The following is a 14261-nucleotide window of genomic DNA, read 5'->3' as shown; positions in this document are numbered from 1 at the left end:
AGTAAGCTTTGGTCTGTGCGATGAATTGGGTTTTGGAGTTGGATATGGATTAATATTTTGGGCTTGAGCCTTATAGCTGTGTACTTGACCTGATGAAACTTTAAATGTAATATATTTTGCATGTTTAAAAGAAAAAAAAAGTTATCAAAATTTATATACATGAAAAAAAATAAATTTAATAATTAATTACAGTGATATTCATATAAAAAACACTATTCACAATAATAGCATCGCGAGCTCATTGTGTTGAGTGGCATCAACTGATGCCCTCAGCTAGTCCAGGCATTTTGATTTTGGACTGAAACTATCAACTTGTTGGGCTTTACGAGTTGAATCAAATTGCGATTCAAAACAATTTCCATTAGACATAATTTTGGTTAGAAACGGTTATAATCCGAAATGATTTCAATTTAGTTTGAGTTTCAATTAAATCGTAAATTTATAATAATTTTAATATATTTTTATATTAAAAGCAAATAAATTTATATTTAAATGTATCATTTAATTTAATTTTACAGTAAAAAAAAAAGCATAAAGTGCCAAACAAATATTATCTTTTTTAAAAAAATGAATTGGGCTGATTGTATTTAAAATGAGCTGTTTGAATCGGCTGGTTTTAAAAGCTGATTTCATCCTAATTCATTGATAAAGGGGCTCGTAATTGATTTTATATTTAGCAGTTATAATGCGTGAACCAAAACTATTTCACTTATCTGATTTCTAAATTTGATATAAATTGATTTCAATTTAATTTATAGTTAAAACCGTAGAGAAAAAAGATATTAAAATTATATCACTATAAAAAAATATTAATGTCAAGTGACGAAATTTTTGCCGAATTTTAATCTGTCAAAAGTTTTTAAAATTATCAATTGGTTTTGTGACATATTAATCACGGCTATTGTGACAGAATTGTGAGAAATTTTCTGACAAAATTAAAATCCGATAGAAATTATTAAAGAATTTCTTACTTAAATCTGAAAATGTGCCCCAAAAAAATGAAGTTAGAAAAAGGCCTATTATTATTATTTTTTTTTAAAACAAAATAAAAAAAAAAAAAAAAAAAAAGAAGGAGAAGAGCCCTTTACTAATTGTTTCCCAAACAGCTTTCACTGAACTTTACTCTCTCTTTTTAGCAATCCATCGATGGCAATGCCATCCTTTCTCCTTGCCATTCATTATTCCATTGCCATTCATCCTCTCTCCTTTTCCATTGATTCCACTATGCATCAGTCTCAATTGCCATTCTTCTCTCCCTTGTGATCTGTAAGTGTGTCATTGTACAGCCTCAAGTATCATTCCTCTCTCCGTTAGGTTCGAGTTCATCGATGTTGTTTCTCCTATTGACAAAATCTTCATCATCATCTCCACAGGTACGATGTCATCCTCGTACCAGTCGGTTTATTCTATTTGCTACCGTGTGTGAAATAAATTAATATATATATATATATATATTTACAAAGAAGGGGTTATTTAGCCTTAAATCAATACTTTTGGGTTAAAAAATTCAAAATCTTATTTTTTTTAATGCTTCATGGAGAGTCTCTCTATTGCATTTTCAAATTCAATTTGGCTGTCACAATAATCCAATTTCATTTATAAAAAAAAATTCATATCATCTAATAAAATAAAATAAAATAAATAATTATTTTACTGGTTATGGGTTCGCGCACTTTATATATAGAATATCTTAAATCTTCCCGTCATCCTCTCGGGCAAACTACAATTATTGTTTTAATATGCGTGTAATATATTGAAAACAATCATTTAGATAAAATTATCATTTAATTAAGATTATATATTTGTATTTATAATATTAATAATTTAGATAAATTTAATATTTTAAATTTCTACTCTTAATTATATTCATTTAAGAAGGTATTTATTTTAAATTATAAAATCGATAAACTAATTTAATTTAATCTCTTTGCGAGTTAAAAAAATTTTAATTTTATGAGATACTAAAATAAATTGAACAAAATTATGTTGTCATCAGGCATTGCCTATATAGTATAATGTGTGTATTAATTTAAAATTAGTAAAAATTAATTTAAGGATTAACTTTAATTGTAATAAATTTAAAAGATGTAGGTATAAAATTAAAAATTTTAACTAAAATATCAATTAAATTTAAAATTTTAGATTTTTATATTCAAATGGATAATTTTTTTAAAAATTAACTATAATTGTAATAAATTTAAAAATTAAAATTTTATCATTCAAAATAAAAAATTTAGTTATAATTATAATTAAATATAAAATTTTAATATTTTATGCCGAATAAGCTATCTTATTCCCTCTGTCTATATTATAGATGTTTAATATAACACATTTTGGTTTTGTTTATTAAAATTATTTTTTATTAAAGTTCAATTTAGATTAAATTTATTGTTTTTACTCCAAACTATTTAAATTGAAAATTTTTTAATTAATTTAAATAACAAAATTGAGTATTTCTAATATGTGCATAATGAAACTAAGCCTCTATAATCTTTTTTATATGCTATTCGATCCACCTCCAATTCTTAATATATAATTAATATTTTATAAATATTAACATTGTATTTATTTATAAAATATTTTTATTGCATATATAATTATAAATGTTGAAAAATAAAAATATTTAATAATAATTAGAATTTAAATAATTTCAATAAATGTAACTTAAAGAGAGTTTTGGTTATAAAAATAAACATTTATTTATAAATAAGTATAATATTTAATTAATTTTTTAGTGACTCACCAGTCGAATCAATGAAAACAAAGTGGAATATTAGTATCACTAGGTCCAAGTCTTTTTTTGATTTGTTATTATTATTATAATTATTTTTATTTTTATTATAATTATTTTTATTTTTATTTTATTTCATAAGCCATTACGTCCCAGTCTTACATTACTATAGCATAGAACAAATTAAAATTACTAGAGATAGTAGAGGAATAGAGCATGCAGCAATCATCATTTGATAAGGACGCATCTTGCTGGAGATCCCTCAGCACCAACCAACCTCAAAGGTAAGCAGTTCACATAATATATTCCTGCTTCGATATCGTCAAGCTTTAGGGCTTCTGCAACTATAATTTCCTGAATCATTTTAAAACTGCTTGCGTTAGTCATGTTTGCTTACATATAATCCCTTCTGCAACTAGGAAAATTCCATTAATGTCTTACCTTGCTTTCCAGGAAGACAAGATGAGTTGAAATCATATCCGTCCAAGCACCAATAGATAAGTAATCAATGCCTAATTTCAAAACATAAAAAAAGAAATTCAAGATTAAGTCATCTTAATAGAGGTCGAACACTCTTATTGAAAGGTAATAGCTTACCAACAAGCTTGATGTCAGTGTTCTTTACCAACCATTCTGCACCATCCTTGGTGAAACCCATATAGCTCGAGTCAAATTGACTTTTGAACATAAGCTTCCTGCAATTCATCAATGTTGTTAACATAATTAATATATCAGACCAAGTTCATGGGAAAAAAAATGATAATATCACCCTATCAAACACTATTTTTCCATCCAACTGAACAGAAATATCAAAAACCTATATAAAATAAATGATTTTGAGAGCTCTATAGGTTCTTGCAAATTCTTTTACAAGTTAAATCTTTCTGCAGAACTTGAATGAGAACATAACTGCTGGAAATTTACCTGTCAGTGTTCAGTGTTCTGAAAAGCACTCTAGTTACTCCCTTGGGAATACTCAAGGACCTCATAACTTCAGCTGAACACATTACATTGGTGAATGCAAAATTCAAATTAATTAAAAAATAATATAATTTTTTTTATTTGTTATTGTAAATTATATAGAATAACACATCAAGTGAATAAATCATACCAGTTATGTTTGAATCTCTTGGAACATCTATCAGGAGCCCAAGACCTATTGAAATGAAACAACAACAAATATTAAAGTTAATATTGTTAAAAATCATAAGAAAATTCTTTAATCAACAGAAAAAAAAAAAATCAAGTTCATCAACGGTGACAGAGTAACTAAGAGTTGTTGAATATATAGTACCGTTAAGCACTCCAAGGTCTAGAGAGTCGACGTCGAATCCAGCATCGAAGTAATGATCATAAAAGTGTCCTGGAGCATCGACGTGTGTGCCAGTATGGACGGAGAGCTTCATCTCTGATACGTTAGCGATGGACCCATTCTTCATGCTGGTGGCGTGGTGGAGGAACTGTCCGAGCCCACTATCTGACCCATAAGCCGGCAGACTGGATGTGTATCTGTGGCTAATGTCGAAGATTCTTCCGTCCCCATAGACTTCTCGGCGGATTGGGATTAAGTTGTCCTTTACAGAAGCGTACACGGAGGTGTCAGCGGTGCCAGGGACGGTAGGGTAGGCTGCAGTGGAAGATGTGGTGGAGAGGGAAGAGAGAAGCAACAGCAGGAGAAGAGAGATCATGGTTATAGTTATGGTTTCGGTTTCGGTTTCAGTTGTGGCCAAGCTAAATATAAAGCGAGAGTTTTATAGAGTTTCAGAGAGAATTATGGCCGTACTCTCAATTTTAAGTTTTGAAGAGAAAAGGCCCAAAAAATTACAGTTGGGAAGCATTTGCAATTTGTTTGTGTCAGTGTCCTCAAAGAAAATAGTTTTTTTTTTTTTTTGTCTTTTTTTCTCAAACCTAAAAGAGAATAAGGAACATAAACGGATAGGTATGGACGAAAATTATGCTATTAAATTTGAATTTAATTTATATTAATAATTTTTAAATTTATTTTAATTTTGATTAAAAATTAATTTAAATTATTTAAATTTATTTTAAATTCAATTATTATTATATGAATAAAATTTTAATCCGTTTAGTTTTATATATTTTAATTAATAATTTATATAAAAGATATTTTTTATTAATAATTTTTATTTAAAAACTTAATATTTTTAAAAAATTTTAAATTTTAATTTTTAAATAAAAAATATAAATTTATAAATATAATTGTAAAATATATTTTTTATATTAAATTAATTATTTATATAAATAAGTCGGGCAATGAATACTCTCTGCATAAAATTTAAATTGGATTTGAACCCGCAATTTATTCAAATCCATTTTAAATTCGATTATAATTATTTAAATTTATCATATTAAAATTTAATCGGATCAGATATTCGAAAATATTAATTTCTTCCCTCTCTAAAGAGAATAGTTGATATAAGGAAAAACTGGCTTTTGAGTAAAGATGGCAACGACTCAGTAGGAATGGTAATGGGACCAAAATCTTTTCGTGTTGTATTCAACTACATTTTATTAGGATGAGTTTGTATGACATATATGTAGATTTGGAATAAATTTTAAATGATAAATAAATATTTATGACTGGTTAAGATGGAATCTAGTTTTGTATTTTATGCATTATTATGATAATATATTCTTTATGATAATATATTCTTTATGATAATATTAGTAAACTTTTTTTCATATATTTCTAATAAAAATAAATAATAAATAAAATTGTTAAAGAAAAGTAGATTTGATATAGATTATTAATTAAAAATATAAAAATAAATGAGTTTAGGGTATTAGTCAATACTAATTAGGAGTGGCAGGAGTAATATTACATTTTTATAAGTAGTTTGATATAAAAATATACGTTTTCAATATTTTATAATTTAAGAAAATAGAATTGAACTATTTTTATAAAAATATTACATTTTTAAATAAAATTTTCAATATTTTATAATTAAAAATATAATTTAAATATTTTTATAAAAGTATTAAATTTTTAAATAAAATTATTTTATAATTTAAGAAAATAGAATTGAAATTTAAAAAAAAAATTAAATTTTTAAATAAAAATTTCAATATTTTATAATTTAAAAAATAAAATTTAAATATTTTTATAAATGTATTAAATTTTTAAATAAAAGTTTTAGAGAAGTTTATTTTATATGGATTATTAATTAAAATACATAAAATTAGACAGTTTTAATATTATTTGAGTAATAATAATTATACTAAATAGTTTATGACAAATTTTAATCAAATGAGTTTAAATATTCAAAATATTACTTGGATTTGGTTGGAATGTGGGTGGGATTGTTTCATTGTTATTTATATTTTGGTTGGTAAATTTTTTAAATTTTTTATTATTTAATTAATTTTTTTATAAAATTTATTGAATTGTTTTTTTTCGTATAATAAAATTTGATTTTTTAATTAGCTGTAATCGTAGACCGAACACAAAATTGACTTTGATCGATTTAATTGTAATACATCTGCCTTGATAATTGGATCAACAACTTATAATGATAAACCAAATAATGCTATTGTAAAAGTTACAGTTGAGGTTAGTTCTATTGTATATAATGCATTTGATGCTGTTATTTTTGGTTGTGTGATTGAGTTGCTAATTGTACTTAATTTAAATTGATGAAAATTAATCTTGTGGTTTGATTATAATTGTAAAAAATAAAATGGTTGTATTTTATTATATAAAATTATGAAGTTTTACAAAAGTTTAACATCTTTAATATTTATGACCATCTCTTTCTATAATAACTTATAAAAGTCTTCATAAGATATCTACAGACACATACCCTAACAAAAAATGATGAATGCAATTTATAGGCTGGCAAGATTCCTCTTGAAATTATTAAACTAAGCAAAAGGAAATTTGCTAAATCCACGTGAATATATTTATATAAGAGATGGCACCATGACAATCAAATGTAATTACAAAAGTCATTTATACATCATCCACATTATGAGAATAAAAAAGAAAATTACAAAAGTCATTTATACATCATCCACATCATGAGAATAAAAAAGAAAATTACAAAAGTCATTTATACATCATCCACATCATGAGAATAAAAAAAAGAAAAGGATTACAAACCTAAGATGCCACTGTATGTTCAAAATCATACCTAAAAATAATTACTAAAAAGAAATGAAAGGAAGAAAAAAAAATAGAGAAAGTAAGATTTACTTCCTTTATACCGCATATGAAGGCTGCATAATGTACCAACAGAAATATTAGGTCCACATAGTTGTACAATTTGTAATAAAAAAATAAATAACAAAATTTCCTCAATGCTAGATATTTCTTATTATAAAAACTGTATTAAGTGCCAAAGGGTTAGAAACAAGTAATGTAATAAATTTTAGTTTATCAGACCGTAATAATTTCTAAATGCAATACAACTGAGCATAGACAGAAAAGAATGAGTGAAATTTAAGTCCACCTTACAACAACTAGAATAAAATGATGTGAGTTAACTAAAAAATAATCAAAACGCAAAAAATTAGAAATTGAAATATAGAAAACACTAGATACGGTGAAAGACGAAAATTAACAATATTAGGCACTTACATATAGATTATCACTAGCAACAATGAATTCATAGACACTGAGAATACTTTCTCCTTGAAGGCAAAGACTATTCAAAGCCCTATGATTCTCTATACTGTAACTTCTGAAGGCTTCATGAGATTTCTGTAGTAATAACATATTTGACCCACAAAATAATGGATGCTTTGTGAAGTGCTAGAAGAGACGCTAGGAGAGAAGTGTGCTGGTATATTATGAATCGTGGAGGAGAAAGAGAAAGGAGTGGTTTTTGGTTTGATTTAAGCTTTTACACAGAGAGAACATTAGTGAGAATAGAATGAAGCAAATAGGTCTTAGTAAGTGCTTTTGAGTCATTAAGAGAGAGCAACTTCATGATTTGCAGCATCATGATATTAGCAGATGGAGAGGTGATGTGAGAGACGAGCAAATAAGTTTCGAGCTTCTTATAGCAATAAGAAGAAAAACGGTGAAGGATCTAGCATCAAGGATGGAACAAGATGGGTGTATAAAGGGAAGACAAATATTTTAAAACATGAAGATGAAGGAGATATGGCTATTGTATTTACTGAATTTGCGATGAAATTCAAATGAATTTTTGGTGTGGCCATGGCAGCTACTATTCCCTTTTCTCCTCGAATATTTCCTAATGGTTTCTTATTTTTTCTAGTCTTTCCCCCTTTTTTTAATTTCTAATTAGCCCTACAATTTCCACAAGTGTATAGATCGTTAACAAATAATAAAGTGATAATAGAAGTATCGTTCCCCGCAAGGAATACATTGAGTACTAAATGTTTGATTATTTTAATTGGACCTATTTAAATAAAAAATCTAAAATTTTTTGCTATTTTGCAATTTAATCCAAAATTTTAAAAGTTGGTAAAATTGTTCAAACTTACAAACTTTGTTGCAGTTATATCCAAGTTTAAAACTTGAATTGGAGAGTGTGTATTGATGATCTGGTAAGATGATGCAAACATGGGAGATAAGTAAGTGAGTAATGAAATGGACGCAAATATCACATTACCTCTTGAGCCAATAATAAGGGCATGCACAAAGAAAATTAAAGCAATACTTCAACACTTAGCACAACAAGTTGTTCGTGAAGGAATAAATACATGCGAGGAAAAGTCCAAACTTGTGACACATGAAAATCCAGAGATAAAGTGTTCGTAAACATGATTGAAGCAAAGGAGTAATGGAGCTAAAAAAAGAAGCTCCATGGGCTGGTTATAGCACACTTGTGGCCACATAGTGTGTTGGGCTCGAATTACACTTAGGTCCATTTTGTTATTTTAGTATTTTAGTAAACTTATTTTAAGTTAAATAGGTCCAAGTTAGGTGGTTAATTTTGTGCATTCCATAAGGAGGAGAGCTCTCCTAGACCAACTAGGAAAAAGATCTTTATTGAAATCCTTGTTGAGGAAGGTTTGAATGTTTGACCAACAATGAAGAAAGAGAAACAGCTGAAAGGGAAGGGTGGTGCCAAGACATTCCAAACAAAACTTGGACTTCAAAATGGTCCAAGAAAGATAAAAAGGGAAAGGAGAAAGTTTCTGAAAGAAAAGACAAGAATTTCAATAATAAGTCGCAAAGTACTACTTCCCAAGCTACAACTAAAACACCATATTCTTCTAGCAAGCTTCGGGACATCAAGTATTTCAAGTGCTTGGGAATGAGACACATTGTATCTCGATGTCCCAATAGCAAAATTATACTTTTGCTAGATAATGGTGAAATTATTTATGAGTCAGAATCTGACTGATAGAGTATAATTTAGTCCATTTTATATTAATATTATTGATGATTATTTACATGATTTCTGCTTAATTTAGTGCTTTTGATATTATTTTGCGGAAAATGGTGTAAAAGGACAATTTGGAGAAAATCCCCTTAAAACTGCCTTATTTGGAGCAAAAGAGAGCAAGCCTGCCAAGTTGGATTCAAGTCAAGCTAAATGATGAAAGTATTTTGAAATTTAAATCTTCAAGTTTCATATTCAAATTTTGAATTTCAAAATCCAGCTTGCTAAGGAAGCCAAATCTTGAAGATCACATGCTTACCAACTCATACTTTGCACATTCAAAATTCACATGTGTAAGGAAAGTCTACACCTTCCTTATTTGTGCATGGGCAGCAACTTGGCACTTGGGCAGCCCTTTGGAAGCACTTGGTCAGCCTCATGAAGGTGTATGGGCAGCTAAGGACACTTGATCAACATCACATATGGACGCGCACATGGACAGCCCATTCTTACAATTAAGGACCAAGCACTTCACCATGGACCCGCACCATGGACCCGCACATGGACCCGCACATGGACCCGCACATGGACAGCCCATTCTTGCAATTAAGGACCAATGCACTTCACCATTCACGCGCACATGGACAGCACTTCACCATTCCAGTGCACGTGGACCACAATTGAAACCTAGGGCACGCTTCTTTCATCCTATATAAGGACTCTTAAGTGGCCGACCAAAAACAACACTCTCAACTCGGCAATTTCCGCAAGGGTTCGGCGCAAGGCAGATTTGAAGGATTCAATCTCTTCGGTTCTTCCTTCTTTCTTTTTCCTTTTAATTTCTGTTTTAATTCAGCCATGAGTGGCTGAATTCTTTTAATCTAGTTGGATATTGGTTGAAGCTTTAGTTGTTTAATGGGTTGTGAGACTTGATCAAACATTGTTTAAATTTTGGGTGTTCAATATTCATGCAATTTCATACTTAATTTCTATATTACTTTGTTATTGAGATCTACGTTGATTTTTTATTGCAAAATAATTATTTGTTAGTTTGAATGATTTAAGTCCGTAATTGCTTAGATCATTCTTACATAAGAACACTTGGTGTAAAAACCAAGGAGGTTGCATGATCTAGCATTATCTCCATACATTTGGGTAGCTAGGATTGGATCTCTCTATTTCTTAATGCAATTAACAATTGTTTGTTGCTTGAGGCCCAAGGACGTTCCTTGGCAACTTGTTGATTAGTAATTGATTAGAGGACGTTCCCTAATTAATTTAATAATAAGGAGAGATAATGGTGGTGAGAGGCTTCCTCTATCTCCATAACTAATCTATTGAATCAACCCAAAAAAATAAAGTGTCTGTGATCAATCCCAACAACTAAAGTGGATCCAATACTTCAACTAGAGCTTTCTCATTATTGGTTACTCTTTATTTAATTATTTGCTTTCCATTATTATTCTCATTATTAGTTTACTACAATCAATCCCAAACTCCCCATGTTATTTCGCTGACAGTTTTGATCCCAATTTCAGTTTATCTCGTTTGATCCCGCTTTCAGTTTTTTATCTCATTTTTAATTTATTATTGTTTCAATCTATTTTCTTGGTCCCAAAAAGAGAAATAGGTAAGTTTTCAATTTCCTGTGGATTCGATCCTTTCACCACTATCTGCAAGTATAAAATTGTTGATAACCAGAAAGGTTATTTTTGACCGGCTTCGACAACCGCGAGTCACTAACAGTGACAATATGTGTTCTTTAGAAGATTGTTCTAATGAAGAAACATTGAGTATGTTGTGCAAGGTGAGTCATTTATTGCTAGGCGTGCTGTAACGCCCCGGAAATCCGGACCGCTACCGGCGCTAGGATTCAGGTCGGCTTAAGGCCGCCGGAACCCGTAGCAAGCCTACATACATCCTGTTTACCTGTTTAATCCCATACATGATCAACAAACATACATAAGAATTAAAAACTTTTCTTTTTCTTCATTCACCAAACTCAACCTGTGCATGCACTATGCTCATCATATACATAAACATTAATCCCTCTGTGGGATTTCATCAAAGCCTCAATGGGCAAAATATATCCTGTGTTGAGTTGGTTCACATATACATCATAAACTAAGATCATGTACATACCAAGGGATTAACATATACTATGGTCAAGCACAACTCTATCCTCAATAACATAATTACATAAACATAACTGTTCAAAACTTTACATTACATTCTTATCATTTGTCATGTCCACATACTCTAGCTATTACATACATAAGACTTTTCTCTACTTTTCTTCTCTATCAATCCCGTACCTGCAAACCTGGGGTTAGGGGAGAGGGGTGAGCTAGATGCCCAGTGAGTAGAACTATATAAAAAAAAATATTTAAAACATGCTATAATGGAATGCATCATTGCACAAACATTTCACATCATGGACGGACCGACCCAAAAATCCCTCAGCTCCATGCCCGGCCCTATTATGGGCACCACAGGACTTCGTATTGCCCGGCCCTATTATGGGCACCACAGGACTTCGTAAATCGGAGCTATTGCCCGGCCCTATTATGGGCACCACAGGACTTCGTACACAGGACTAGTGAGTCGTGCAATGTCCCTCCTCATCAACCACAATATAATAATGCAATGTAGCATATTCGTGATTCTAATGCAAACATCCTATATTATAGTCATGATGCATGAAACATGATAAAATATTCACTTTCTTAATTTAAAAGATTAAGTATAGTTCCACTCACCTCTGGCTGACTCTGTCAAACTCTCAGCAGCTGGCTCACTGCTGGGGTCCTTGGTTCCTCGGGTCCGAACCTACACAGGTGGACTCCAATGAGGGACCAACATATATAATCATAACTCTAATGTATCCCCCAAAAACCCCCTAAAACATCATGAAAACATCACAGAAAATATGCATGAAATGGCTGAACAGGGCACCTTCGGCGGCACCTTCGGCGGCCGAAAGTCCCAGACAGAGACGAAACTCAGCTAGGTTCGGCGGCACCTTCGGCGGCCGAAAGTGCCAGACAGAGACGAAAGTCTCTTTTCGGGGGCAACTTCGGCAGCCGAAAGGCCTGCCTCCCCAGCCATGTTCGGCGGCCGAAAGTACCTTCGGCTGCCGAACCTGGTTTCTGCCAAAGGGCAGAAACTTGGCTCCCTTTGCACATTTCGCCTCCAAATCTATAAATCATGCATATTTGTCAACCAAAGCATGCATACAAGTTCCTAGGGACCTCAAACATGCATATACCCCATCTACAACACTTCATTCATACACAATCAAGCTACATTGTTCATCAAAGCATCAAAACCATAAACTCATCAACAAACCTAAACATGCATCTCTACCCCATAGATCTTGCATAAAACTTGTTTAAAACATAATGTAAGCTAGAGATCGACTCTTACCTCTTGAAGATCGAGAGTGGAGGCGATCTAACTTGGAGTTGGGAGAGATTGAGCTCCTTGGGTCTCCAAGTTCAAAACTTGCTCAAAACTCGTTTCAAAAGCTTAAAAACTTCAAAGCAAGATGAAGACTTGTTAAAACCATGAAAGATCTAAAGGAAACACTCAAGATCGAGGGAGGAGCGGCGGAGACTCACCTTGGCCGACAATGGGAGAGAAAAAGCTCGCCCGTGCGGACCAAGGGGACCCTTTTATAGTGGCTGGCCAGGCCACGTTCGGGGGCCGAATGTGCCTCCGCATCCATGCAATGTTCGGCGGCCGAACATAAGGTTCGGCGGCCGAACCTGCACTTCCCTCACTTAGACTTTCGGGGGCCTAACGTGCCTCCCAAAGTCCATGCAAGTTCGGCGGCCGAAAGTGAGTTTCGGCGGCCGAACCTGGGTTTTTTTTTCTTAAAGAATTTTCATGCTAAAACTTATTTAAAATCATACTTAAAAACATTAAAAACATGAAAACATTTTATAAAAACATGCTTTTACCCTTCTAGAGGTTTCCGACACCCAAATTCCATCGGACGGTGGGAATTCCGATACCGGAGTCTAGTCGGGTATTACATTCTCCCCCCCTTAAGAACATTCGTCCCCGAATGTTCCTCAACTAGTACATGCATAGCAAAACAACATAACATACATATAAAACACATAGAGACTAACCTTAAAAGAGATAGGGATATTGCTGGAGCATGGACTCCCGTGTCTCCCAAGTACATTCTTCCATATTGTGGTGGTTCCAAAGGACTTTCACCATCGGGATTTCCTTGTTCCTTAGCTTTTTGATCTGAGTGTCAAGAATCCGCACTGGTTGTTCAACATAAGTGAGATCCTCTTGGATCTCCACATCAGGCTCACTAAGAACCTTGCCCGGATCTGACACGAACTTCCTCAACATGGAAACATGGAAAACCGGATGGATTCTCTCCATAGAAGCAGGCAAGTCTAGCTTGTACGATACGTTCCCAACTTTTTGCAAGACCTCAAAGGGTCCGATGTACCGCGGAGCTAGCTTACCCTTCTTTCCGAACCGAACCACCCCTTTCATTGGGGACACCTTGAGCAATACTAGATCCCCCTCCTGAAACTCTACCTGTCTCCTGCGGATGTCTGCATAACTCTTCTGCCTGCTAGTAGCAATCTTGATTCTTTCTCTGATCATGGGTACCACTCTGCTGGTGATCTCTACAAGCTCAGGCCCTGCTAAGGACCTCTCTCCAACCTCTTCCCAGCAAACAGGTGACCTGCACTTCCTCCCATACAAAGCTTCATATGGAGCCATCCCAATGCTAGCATGATAGCTGTTATTGTAGGCGAACTCTACCAAGGGTAGATGTTGCCTCCAAGAACCGCCAAAATCTAGCACACACATCCTGAGCATATCCTCTATTGTCTGGATGGTCCTCTCTGATTGTCCATCAGTCTGGGGATGGAAGGCAGTACTGAAATCCAACCTGGTACCCATAGCATTCTGCAGACTCCGCCAAAACCTGGAGGTGAACTGGGTCCCTCTATCTGACACTATAGAAACTGGGACCCCATGCAGCCTGACAACTTCATCCACATAAACCTGCGCTAACTTATCCACAGAGTAGTTGCTCCTAACAGGGATGAAGTGAGCAGATTTGGTGAGTCTGTCCACAATCACCCATATGGAGTCTAGTCTGTTGGATGTTGCCGGTAACCCCACTACAAAATCCATAGCGATATTCTCCCATTTCCACTCTGGAATCGGCAGTG

The 14261-nt window shown here is 32.6% G+C and overlaps 1 protein-coding gene across 1 annotated transcript; it reads right to left on the bottom strand.

Moving 5' to 3' along the window:
* Positions 1 to 2835: 2835 nt before the first annotated feature.
* Positions 2836 to 4492, bottom strand: LOC110607687 (cyclase-like protein 2). Its single transcript, XM_021746832.2, has 6 exons — positions 4026 to 4492; positions 3843 to 3887; positions 3656 to 3728; positions 3329 to 3426; positions 3173 to 3243; positions 2836 to 3085 (listed from the first exon to the last, which is right to left on the bottom strand). Exons 1-6 carry the CDS (start codon positions 4417 to 4419, stop codon positions 2960 to 2962), a joined length of 807 nt encoding a protein of 268 aa, XP_021602524.1. The 5' UTR covers positions 4420 to 4492; the 3' UTR covers positions 2836 to 2959.
* Between the last annotated feature and the right edge of the window lie 9769 nt (positions 4493 to 14261).

The sequence above is a fragment of the Manihot esculenta genome, chromosome 7 (genome assembly GCF_001659605.2).
Source record: "Manihot esculenta cultivar AM560-2 chromosome 7, M.esculenta_v8, whole genome shotgun sequence".
Classification (NCBI taxonomy): domain Eukaryota; kingdom Viridiplantae; phylum Streptophyta; class Magnoliopsida; order Malpighiales; family Euphorbiaceae; genus Manihot; species Manihot esculenta.
The sequence above is the reverse complement of the archived record's forward strand: the minus strand, read 5'-3'. Positions and strand labels throughout refer to the sequence as shown.

Coding starts and splice junctions, on each gene's coding strand:
- LOC110607687 (XM_021746832.2), bottom strand. CDS start 4,419: ATGATCTCTCTTCTCCTGCTGTTGCTTCTCTCTTCCCTCTCCACCACA. Junction 3,729..3,842: donor AAGAGATTCAAACATAACTG/GTATGATTTATT, acceptor TAATGTGTTCAG/CTGAAGTTATGAGGTCCTTG. Junction 3,244..3,328: donor CACTGACATCAAGCTTGTTG/GTAAGCTATTAC, acceptor TTTTGAAATTAG/GCATTGATTACTTATCTATT.